We start from the raw sequence: 12,387 nt of genomic DNA, 5'->3' as shown, positions 1-12,387 counted from the left end.
ATTCAATACTATTGGGTTGGCTATTTGAAAGCTTGTTTTTTTCAGTAAGATGACTCTTGTAGTGCTTAGTTGTCTTTGACTTCATTCGAAACAATTTTGTTAGATTGTATTGTATCAGTGAGCATTTAAAAAATCAAAATTTGTAAATTTTTGTGCAGCCATTTTAATAATGAAGATGGACGAAAATATGTAACATTTTGGACATACTATACTTTATTATTTTAAGAAAGGTAAAAATGCAACTGAAACACAAAAAAAGAATTGTGCAGTGTATGGAGAAGGTGCTGTGACTGACTGAACGTGTTAGAAGTGGTTTGCAAAGTTTTGTGCTGGAGATTCTTGCTGGATGATGCTCCATAGTTGGGTAGAACAGCTGAAGTTGATAATGATCAAATTGAGACATTAATTGAGATCAACCTTATACTATATCAGAGACAGCTGACATACTCAAAATATCCAAATCAATCAAGTTATTTGTGAAAAATGAAAAATGTGTATTTTATGGAAAAAACTAAACAAAGTCAGTATACTACTTGAACTGAAGCAATTTTGGCCAATGGGAGCTCTTTTATTGGCAGCTCCTGTGTCCCTTTCACACAGTATTATTACCCATCATAGTGAGCTTTTTCCTTTAGTTTCTAGCATTACAAAATGTTCCAGCTGCATATTCTGTATTTCCTGCTCTAACCCTAGAATCAGCCATTTTTCCAAGAAACCCTGGAAATTTGTTTCTCTGGGTCTCACGTATGCTTTTTTTTTTTAATGTGTTTTTTTCCCCACTCATGGTGCCTTAACTATGAGTTTGGCATTTGGGGGAATATTTATAGAGGTCTGGGTTTTTTAAGAGAGATATGCATTTACTTCAGCCAGGTATGTGAGCAGGCTACCAAGCTAGGGCCATTTTAAATAAAATTTTGGGCTGGAGGTTTTACTGAACATACATGTATTAGTGTACCAATAAACTGTACCAGTGCAAAATTCATGACTATAAACATATGTGAAAGCTGGTTTGTGGTTAAATATTCTCAGGATAAATTTGCTGCTGTCTTATCTTCCCAAACTCATTACCAAGGTTGAGACAGGTAAGTTTCCTTGATTTCTTCTTTTGCATGGATGTATTTCTTTTATATTTATACTTCGACTGCAGCCTACTGGAGGCCCAGCTTTAAGTAGGAGCACCCTTTAACATTTTTCACTATTGGTGTGCCTAAGTTTTATATTTTCTCCCCGACTTCATGTAGGCATCAAATATAAATCCCAGATCTACAGAACTCAGCTAAAACCCTTACAGTAACAGTCTGCTTTAGTCTTAATTACATTTCAGGAGGTTCTTCCTTTCACTCTATTTTTGGGACCTGAAGATGCTTTCTGGTCATGTCAACTCTGTGATGAGTTTAAAAAGGGTTTTGATATTTTTATCCAGCATTCTAGTTATTTTCTTCAAGGGAGTTTTTCAGGATATCTAATTCACCATACTGCCAGAAGTAGATAAATATATTTAAAATAAAAGTAAAACAGCAGATGTAATTCTAACTAATATCAACAATAACATTAAATGTAAATGGATTAAAACTTCAACCACAAAGTAGAGACTGTCAGATTGGTTTTAAAAATCATGATTCAACTATAAGCAGTCTACAAAAGACATACTGTACAATCACAGATACAAACAAATTGAAAATATAGGGATGGAAAAACATGTGCAAATAGCAATCATGAGAAAGCTCTAGGCTACCCGAATAGGAAAAAACATCCTAAAATAAACATTATGACAGATAAAAAAAGGAGTATTCCATAATGATATGAGTTCTTTGTGAGGAAAATACAAGAATTATAAACAAATATCTTTCTACCTGGTAACAGAATCAAAACACATGAAGCAGAAACTGACAGTAAAGGGAGAAATGGCAAATAAAATTTGAAGACTTCAATAGTCCATTTTTTAATAATAGATAGAATGACAAGACAGTGGGTAACTGAAGTCCTGAATAACTGTAAACCAAACAGACCTAATAGACATCTATGTAAAACATTCTACCCAACAACAGGAAAATGCACATACTTCTTTTTCTTTTTAATCTATCTATCTGTCTTTCTTTTTAGAGAAAGCAAGGGAGGGAGGGAGAGAGGGAGGCAGAGGGAGAAAGGGCAACATCATTTTGTTGTTCCATTTATTTATGCATTCATTGGTTGATTCTTGTATACGCCCTACACCTTGGCATGTCAGGACAATGTTCTAACTAACTGAACTACCCAGCCAGGACTGCACTCTTCTAAAGTGCATATGAACTGATTGCCAGAAAAGACCATCTGCTAGACCAAGCTTCGATAAACTTTTTTTCTCCTTTTTAAAATTAAATTTATTGGGGTGACATTGGTTGATAAGATCATATAGATCTCAAGTGTACATTTCTATGATACATTATCTGTATATTGCATTGTGTGCCCACCACACAAAGTCAAATCACCTTCCATCACCATGTGACCCCTGCGACCCCTTTCCATCTGGGAAGCACCATACTGTTGTCTGAGTCTATGACTTTCAGTTCTATATCCCACATGAGTGAAATCATTTCATTCTTAGCTTTTTCTGACTTACTTAGCTTAGCATAATATTCACAAGGTCCATCCATGTCAGTATTTCATCTTTTCTTATGGCTGAGTGGTATTCCATACTGTATATGTACTACATCTTCTTTATCCAATCCTCTATCAAAGGACACTTTGGTTGCCTCCATGTCTTGGTCACTGCAGATGCTTCAGTGAACATCAGGATGCATATATCTTTGTGAATACATGTTTTTGAGTTTTTTGAGTAAATGCCCAGAAAAGGGATTGCTGGGTCATATAGTAACTCTAGTCCTCATTTTTTAGGAAGCCACCAGACTATTTTCCATAGTGGCTGTACCAGTTTACATTCCAACCAGCAGTGAATGAGGGTACCTTTTCTCCAAAATCTTTCCAACACTTGTTTATTACCTGTGTTGTTGATAATAGCCATTCTAACAGGTGTGGGGTGGTATCTCATTGTAGTTTTGATTTGCATTTCATAAGAGCTAGTGAAGTTGAACATCTTTTTTATATACTGTATTTTGCCGTATATAATGTGCACCCAAGTTTTTGCCACAACTTTTCAGGAAAAAGAATCTTTCATTTTAATTTTCAATTTAATTATTTATTTATTTATTTATATTTAGGTACTTGTTTTTTGTATTATAAAGGAGTTTTAGCATTTATTTTTGAACATATTTTAATACAAGAAATTTTATGTAACAAATAATTACAAAACACAAGAATAGATACAAGGTACAAGAAACTTTATGTAATGGTATCACCCATGTATAATGTGTATTCTTATTTTTTTCTCAAAAACTTGGGCAAAACAGTGTGCATTACACATGGCAAAATATAATATCTGTTGGCAGTGGGTATGTCTTTTTGGGAGAGGTGTCTTGTTGAAATCCTCTGCCCATTTTTTAATTGGACTGTTTAGTGTTGAGTAGTATGACTTATATAGTCCAGCCATTGTTAATATAACGAGAATGGTTTCTGTGACATCAGTGTAACCTGGCAGACAAGGAGAGTGGACTGTAATGTGCATGCATCACAATTTAGTAGGGTTCATTCTAGGCGCAAAAAGATGATTCACCATACATAAATCAATCAGTATAATACAGCACATTAATAAAACAAAGGATAAAAATCACATGATCTTATCAATAATTATAAGAAAAGCATTTGATAAGCTATAACACCCATTTATGATTAAAATACTTGATAAAATGGGTATAGAAGGAAAGTATTCAACACAATAAAGTCCACATATGACAAACCCTTAGCTAATAACATACTCAGTGGTGAAAAACAAAGCTTTCCCTCTAAAATCAGAAACCACAAGGATGCTCACTCTCCCCATTCTTATTCAGCCTAGTTCTGTAAGTCCTAGCCAGAGCAATCGGGCAAGAGAATAAACTTAACAGGATAGAAATAATACAAAGTATACTCTTCAACCACAACAGAATGCAATTGGAAATCAAGAGAATAAAATTTGTGAACCTCAAATATGTAAAAATTAAACAAAACATTCCTAAATAATCTATGAATTATGAATAAATCAAAGAGAAACCAGAAAATACTTTTTAATAAATGCCAATAAAGTTAGGGGATATACCTAAAGCTAAAAGGGAAATTTATAATTGTAAATGCCCATATCAAGAAAGACGAAAGATGAAATAAAGCCTAAATTTCCATGTTAAGACATTGGAAAAGATCATATTAAACCTAAAGCAAGCAGAAGAAAGAAAATCAAAGTTAAGGTGGAAGTTAATGAAATAGAGAATTTAAAAAAGAGAATAATTGAAAACAAAGACTAGTTCTCTGAAAAGATTAAAAAAAAAATCAGCACACTTTTAGTTAGATTGACTAAGAAAAAAATGAGAAGACTCATATCCAAAATGAAAGAAAGAACATTATTACCAATAAATAAATTTTATTTATTGAAACAAAAATATTATTAAGGAATACTGTAAACTAAACTAGATAATTTAAATGAAATGAACGCATCCCATTCCTAGAAAGCCACAAACTATTGAAAATGACTCAAGAAGTAATAGATTATCTGAACAGACCTAAAGCAAATGAGGGGTCTGAATTAATTAAAAAATTTTCCTTCAAAATAAGTCCAGGCTCAGATGATTTTACCCCTGAATTATATCAAACATGTAAAAAATAATAATTTCTCCAATTCATTTTAGGAGTCCAGTACTACCTTGATAATAAAACTCAGTAAAGATATCACAAGAAAACTACAAATGAACATTTTTATGAATACAGACACAAAAATCCTCATCAAAATATTAGCAAATGAAATCTAACAACATAGAAAAAGAATTATATAGCATGACCAAGTATGACTTACCCCATGAATGCAAGTTTGGTTCAACACAATACAATATACAGATGAGGTTTTATAGAACTGTACCCCTGAAACCTATATAATTTTATTAACCAATGTTACCCCCAAAACTCAACTAAAAATTAAATAAATAAAAACAACAACAAAAGAAAACTTACTTGATAATCTGAAAGACACACAAAAAGCATCTGACAAAATCCAATCACTTTCTTGATAAAAACATTAAAAAAACTAGCAGTAGAGGCAACTTCCTCAATCTGATAAAGGGCATCCATGAAAAACACACAGCTAAAATCACACTCAACTTGAATGTCTGACCCCTAGACAGGAACATACAAGGATGTCTTCTCTTACTAATTATATTTAACACTGTACTTGAGGTGTTAACCAGGGCAGTTGGGGTTGGGGTAAGGCATGTGGATTTCAAAGTAAGAAGTAAAGCTATATTCACAGACATCACTATTTTGTATCCAGAAGATTGTAAGAATACTTTAAAAATCTATTAGAACTAATAAACAAGTTTAGCATGTTGAAGGATAAAAAATAAATATTTAAAATCAATTGCACTGTTATATACTTACATTTAAACTGAAAAAAATTAAGGAGACAGTATTATTCACAACAATGTCAAAACAAAACATTTAAGAATAAATACAACAAAAGTGTAGCATTATTACGCTGAAAACTACAAAACATTGTGGAAAGAAATTTAAAAAAGATTTAAATAAATGGAAAACACCCCATGTTCATGGACTGGAAGACAACATTGTTAAAAGGGCAGTATCTCTTATCTGATCATATATTCAACACAATCCCTATGTTTTCCTTGTAGAAACTGCCAAGCTGATACCAAAATTCATATGGAATTATATGGGATCCAGAACAGCCAACATAAACACACACACACACACACACACGACAAAGTTGGAGGATTCACACTTCCCAATTTCAAAATGTACTACTATAAGGCAAAGATAAGCAAGAGAGTATGGCACTGACACAGGATAAATATGTAGAGATCAACAGAATAGAACTGAGAGTCCAGGATAAACCCAGGTATCTACAGTTGACTGATTTTCCAAGAAGAGTGCCAAGCCCATTCAGTGAGAAAGGAATACTTTTTAACAAATGATGCTGGGACAACTGGATATCCACATGGAAAATAATGAAGTATTGTACCGTTACTTCACATGACATAAAAAAAAATTAACTCAAAATGGATCAAAGAGCTAAATGTAAAGCTGAAACTAGAAAACTCTTAGAGGAAAATATAGGGCTAAATCTTCATTACCTTGGATTTGGCAAAGGATTGTTAGATATGACACAGACAGCACAAGCAGCAAGAGAAAAAGTAAACCAGGCTTCATCAAAGTTAAAGATCTTTGCTCTTTAGAGGATACCTTATTTTTATAAGCATACTTTTACACATCTATTAAATGAACTTTATTACTTGCATTCCCAGATGAATTTTTAACTTTGCTTTTAAAAAATTTTTATTTACATGACCTAGTATGAGCTAAGTATGTGTGTTCAAGCTCCTTACCACTAGTCTGTATTGTCGACTTCTTCACGAAGGCCCTCTCAAGTTTTGGACAGTTTATGGATGGCTTTGCATTCTTCCTCCCATGAGGAAATCTCCCTATCCCCCTAAGCACCTTTGGCACAATAATATAGCATAACAGTTGTTTTCACATAATTCTGTTAAATCCATTCTTTTATAAGGCAATATAAACTTCGTTACTGATGATGCTCCCATTTTTGTTTTGTATATTTTTATGCTCTTTCATGTTTAAATATTCAGGTGTATGACCCCATTGTGAATTGCAAATCAGTATAAAAACATTACTCCTTAGTTCCTGTAATACTTTTGGTGTTGAATTTAATCTCACCTATATTAATATTATGCCTCCATATTTCTTCATATGTCTCTAGCTTTCCTTTTATTTTTAACACTTCTGAGTCATTTTATTTTCAATGTGTCTGTTATATACAGTAGGGCTGAGTTTGTTTTTTAAACTAATATGAGTTTTTTTAAATAGGTGAATTCACCCCATATATTTATTTATATAGGCTTATATACTCTTCATTCTCTCATTTTATATTTTTTTATTTATTACAAATTTAATGTTTTCTTTTATTCCTGTCCCACACCCCTGTTGCTCCTACCATTTTACTAAATATTTTACTTTAATTGTTGTTCAAGTACACCATTTTACTAAATACTTTGAATGTTTTATAATTTAGCTCTTTTAGAGGTAACTTTTATAATTTTAGCCTTATACTTACATATGTATTTCTTGATTCATCAACTTTAAAGATGAAATTAGCTCACTTGCATTTCCTTTGACTTCCATTTACTCTGCCTGTCCCCTTGCTGATTTTCTTTTTGCTTTTTCTCCATGCTTTTTCTGCATGGATGCCTGTACAATTTGTTCTTTCTCTTTGAAGTTCAGTACTATCACCAACATACATTTGGGTTTTGATTATTACATATAAATTTTTCCTAGGACTTGGTATGTCCTTTCAAATTGCAGGTTCAGCTTTCTTTGTACATTTTTTCTTTTTTTGTTATCTTCTTTTGAGATACCAACAGACATCATTGTGTTGAGCTTTCACTCAGTCCTGAAATTATTTTTTTCTAATTGTTTTCATCTCCTTTTTCTATTAATTGGTATAATTTTCTCCTTCAATTTGTTCTCTCATCTCCTAAATCTCTTCTTCTATCTTATTAGTATCTCAATTTTTATTTAATGTATTTCATGTCTTCTAGAATTATTTTTTGTTCTTCTAGAATATGCTTTTACAGAGTAGATTCCCATCTTTTCCAAACTATGTCTCCTACACTACCCACTGCAGAGTTGCGACGTTCTGTTTTTATATCTTATACATTTTTATTGTAGTAAAGAACATATATTAATTAAATTTAACATCTTAGCCATTTTAAGTGTATAGTTCAGTAGTATTGAGTATATTTACATCATTATACAACTGATCTCTAGAACATCTTTATTTAAAAATTTTATTTATTTATTTTTAGAGAGGGGAAGGGAAGGAGACAGAGAGGGAGAGAAATATCATTGTGCAAGAGAGAAACAGTTGTCTCTCACATGTTCCCAACCAGGGACCTGGCCTGCAAACCAGGCATGTGCCCTGACTGGGAATTGAACTGGAGACCTTTCAGTTTGCAGGCCGGAACCCAATCCACTGAGGCACACCGGCCAGGGCTGGGACATCATTATACTGCAACACTGAAACTCTATATCCACTAAACATGAATTCTTCCACCCTCTCCCTCTCTTGTCAATCACTTTTCTACTTTATATTTCTATAATTTTGACTGCTTTCTATATTTTATATAAATGGAACATCCAGTATTTTTTTCTTTTGTGAATAGCTTATTTCACTTAATACAATGTCTTTGAACCTCAAAGACATTGAACCCACTTACACTGCAGCAAGTAGGAGGATTTCCTTCCTTTTTAAAGCTGCATAATATTTAACTGTATGTTTTTATCACATTTTCTTTATCCGTCTGTTGGGCTGTTTTCATATCTTGATTAATCTGAATAATGTCGACATGAACATGGATGTGTAGACATCTCTGAGATCTGCTTTGATTTTCTTTCTTTTTAGATACATACCAAGAAATGGGACTGCTGGGTTATATGCCAAATGTATTTTTAATTTTTTTGAGGAACCCTCATATTATTTTCTACAATGGCTGCACCCTTTTATATTTCTACCAACAGTGCACAACGGTTCCAGTCTTTTTGCATCCTTGCCAACAACTGTAATTTTTTTTTCTGATAGTGGTCATTCTAATGGGTGTGAAGGGGTATCTCACTGTGGTTTTAACTGACATTCCTCTGATGATTTGTGAAATTGAGCATCTTTTCGTATCCTTCTTAGTTTTTCATGTATCTTTTTTGGAGAACTGTCTATTCAAATCCTTTGCCCATTTTTTAAGTTGGATTTCTCTATTATTGTTGAATTACAGAAGTCCATATATAATCTGGATAAAAAACACCATGATTTATGAATACTCTCTCCCATTTCATAGATTGCCTTTTTGTTCTGTTGTGTCTTTTGATAGTTTTTAATTTGGTATAACTTATTTTTAATTTTCCTTTTGTGGCATGTCATTTTGGTGTCATATCTAAGAAATCACTGCCAAATCCAAAGCCATGGAGTTTTCCCCTATGTTTTCTGCTAAGTTTTATAATTTTAGCTCTTATGTTTAGAACTTTGATTCATTTTGAGTTAATATTTATATGTGGTAAAAGGTAAGCATCAACTGCATTCTTCTGAACATAGATGTCTACTTTCTAACACCATTTGTTGAAGACAACGTTTCTCCCTGACTATGTAGTTTAGGCATCCTTGTGGACAATGATTTATCTTATACATTCTCAATGTGATCAGCTGCCCCTGTACTAGTTTCAAAATAAAATATGGATAGATTATAGCTCCTTGACTCTTTCTTTCCTTATCTGGGTATTGTTCTCTGTCTTCCTCAAAGAGGTAAAGTACAACAGTCAGGTAGTAATGGCTTGTGTCCTCTGAGCTTTTCTTTTGTTAGAAAAATGGGGCCATGAATAAACATAAATAGATACAGTCTTGGCTCTTTTTTACTGTAATTTTTTCAAAGTTTGTACTGAGGTTCTTTCTGTTTTTGTTACAGTCTTCTGGAATACTTTTATGTTTTTCCCTGAGTCAATACTGAGACATAATACCTCACTTGTAATACTATCAAGTATTTATTTCCAATCTTGTTTCCGAGTAGCTAATATCTTTTCCTAGGTATAACAATTTTACAAATTCAGTATGTGTATCCACGTAAACAAAGTAGCAATGAAGTAACTTATAATTTATATAAGAAAGCAAAAAAAAAAAGAAATTGATATTTGTTTAAATCATGAGGCTATATTCTCATCAAAATGAAAAACAAAAACAAAAACAAAAACAACACACACACATACACACAAAACAAACAAACAAAAACCCACCCCCCAACCAAACCTCCAAAATCAGTCATAGCACCACCCAATACACACACACATCCCAATCCCATTACCTTCAATATTTATCTGCAAGGATTCTTTATCTTCTGTCCAGGCTTCCTTAGGAAATGTCCTCTTACTATGAATCTCCTCTTTCTGTTTAATGGCTTTAGTGTCTGGCAGCCTTTCAATCTTTGTGTCTTGTAGTTGAGCTGAGAGCTTTGCGGCAACAGCATCACTGGAATCTAAGAAAGAGGAATTAACATTCTATTCAAATAAGAATTTGACAAAAATGTTTTAAAATACTTCTCCAGCATCTATTATGTGAAAAGCAATTATTACTGGTGTAGAAAAAAAATTAAAAAGATCAATCAGGAATGTTTTTAGAAACAGCTGCCCTAAATTGGAGTTTACAAAAATGTACAAAAAGAAACATCATACAAAATAAGAGAGTTACACTATAAGAGAAAGACAGATAAAGAAATGTAAGTACTCAAAGGAAGTAAAACCAATTCCAACTAGGAGGGTCATGCAAGACCTCCGGAGTAAAGTTAACTAAGTTTGCTGTTAGAAGATGGCTGAGGGATTTCCGGTAAAGACCATGGTGTAGGCATATATGGATGGCCTTCTCGCACACCTTTATCAAAATTACAACTAAATTATAGAAAACCATCCCTCAGAACTGTTAGAAATTGAACTGAATGGACCTCTGACAACTATGTAATAAAAAGGAACCACATCCATCCAGACTGGTAGGAAGGGTGGAGACATGGAACAGGCTGGTCCCATATCCACATGGGGTAGATAAAAATTTGGGAGGGATATCTTGGGAATGATGAGTCCCAGCCCAGGGTTCCACTGCTGGGAAGATAAGTCCCCATAACTCATGGCTGCAAAAACGAGTAGGAATTGAGTCAGTGGAAGAAACTGCTAAAGACCCAAGTAGTTCCTGTTAAAGAACCTGCACAAGGACTTACTCAGACTCACTCCCTTTGAGCTCCAGCACCAGGGTAGCAGCTTGAAAGGCACCAGCAGCATACAGGGAGGAACTGAAGTGTCTGGCATCAAGGCGAGAGCTGGGAGAGCTTTCTCCCAGACAGAAAGGTGGGCAGAGGTCACTGTTCCTTTTCTGAATCCTCCCTCCACAGAGACAAAGAGTTGACAGGCAGGTGCCTTATCTGAAACTCCAACCCCACCCTGGAGATTCCCTGAGGCTCCGCCCTACTCCAGTTATGGTGCACCCAAGTTGTTAACAGTGACTTTTCCATGTGAATGGCTGGTCTTGGGTCATGCTTCACAACTTTCTAAATCCTTTCAAACATTGGCAACAGCCAGCCTCAGTGAGTGCACCGACCCGTAACTCTTGCTAAGTGGCTCCAGGCCTGGCACTAGCAGCAGCCAGCTTAGATTCACAGCTTAGCTTCACCTGGGAATCTCCAAGCCCTGCACAAGTAGCAGCCATCTTAGACTGCTTTTCAGTTCGTGCAGTGTGGCCCCAGGCAGAACTTAGGTAGGCTGACCTTGGTCTGCACCACCAGAGAAACTGCAGGGCCTGAAAACCCAGTGGACAGCTACAGACCATGCTGGAGCATCACCACCCTGCCCCTGCACAGCTGATCCTCCACAGAGGGTGGAGGTTGGTGGTCAGTGGTCACAGCCAGACCTTGCAGCCTACTAGCCTGGGTAAATCCCTCCCACTGATCTACCAATACCAACAAAGACTACTACAAGAGGAGGGTGTACGCAGCCAACAAGAAGGCATACCTCAAGTACCCAGCTTAGGTGATATGGTAGCCTGTGCCACTGGACCCTATAGGACACCTACTACATTAAGCCACAAGATAGGGAGTCAGTAGCTGTATGGGGAAGCTGCCAAAGTAACTTGGCTGAAATGAAAGAACAGATCAAAATACTGGTTATAAGAATGTTCAATGAACTTAGTGAGGATAACAACATAAAAAAGATCCAGTCAGAAACAAAGGACATACTAATTGAAATACAGAACAATTTATAGAGAAACAACAGTAGAGTGGATAAAGCCAAGAATCACACCAATGATTTGAACATAAGGAAGCAAAAACAACCTATCAGGACAACAATAAGAAAAGAGAACCCCCCCAAAACCAAACAAACCTGAGGATAATGTAAGCAGCCTCTGGGACAATTTCAAGAGGACCAACATTCATAACATAGCCGTGCCAAAAGGAGACGAGACAGAGAATGAAATTGGAAATCTATTTGAAAGAATAATGAAGGAAAACTTCCCTAATTTGGTGAAGAAAATGGACACGCAAGTCCAGGAAGCACAGAGAGTCCCAAACAAGATGGATGCCAAGAGGCCCCAATCCAAGACAGATCAAAATTAAAATGTCAAAGGTTAAATAAAGATAAAGAGAGAATCTTAAAATCAGCAAGAGAAAAGCAGTTAAGTTAGCTACAGGGGAGTTTCCATAAGACTGTCAACTGATTTCT

The 12,387-nt window shown here is 34.8% G+C and overlaps 1 protein-coding gene across 12 annotated transcripts in view; it reads right to left on the bottom strand.

Annotated features, from left to right (window-relative positions):
* ALMS1 (ALMS1 centrosome and basal body associated protein) overlaps positions 1 to 12,387 on the bottom strand; it is a 171,220-nt gene that overhangs the window by 46,370 nt on the left and 112,463 nt on the right. For all 12 annotated transcript variants that reach the window (XR_004903735.1, XR_004903734.1, XM_036028144.1 and 9 more), the window contains one exon: positions 9,990 to 10,160. Coding sequence is in view for 10 of the 12 variants with exons in the window: in XM_036028144.1 (XP_035884037.1) it covers positions 9,990 to 10,160 (171 nt within the window). In the remaining 2 variants the exon portion in view is untranslated. The remainder of the gene's footprint in view (positions 1 to 9,989; positions 10,161 to 12,387) is intronic.

The sequence above is a fragment of the Phyllostomus discolor genome, chromosome 6 (genome assembly GCF_004126475.2).
Source record: "Phyllostomus discolor isolate MPI-MPIP mPhyDis1 chromosome 6, mPhyDis1.pri.v3, whole genome shotgun sequence".
NCBI lineage: Eukaryota > Metazoa > Chordata > Mammalia > Chiroptera > Phyllostomidae > Phyllostomus > Phyllostomus discolor.
This window is presented reverse-complemented; position numbering and strand designations above follow the sequence as displayed.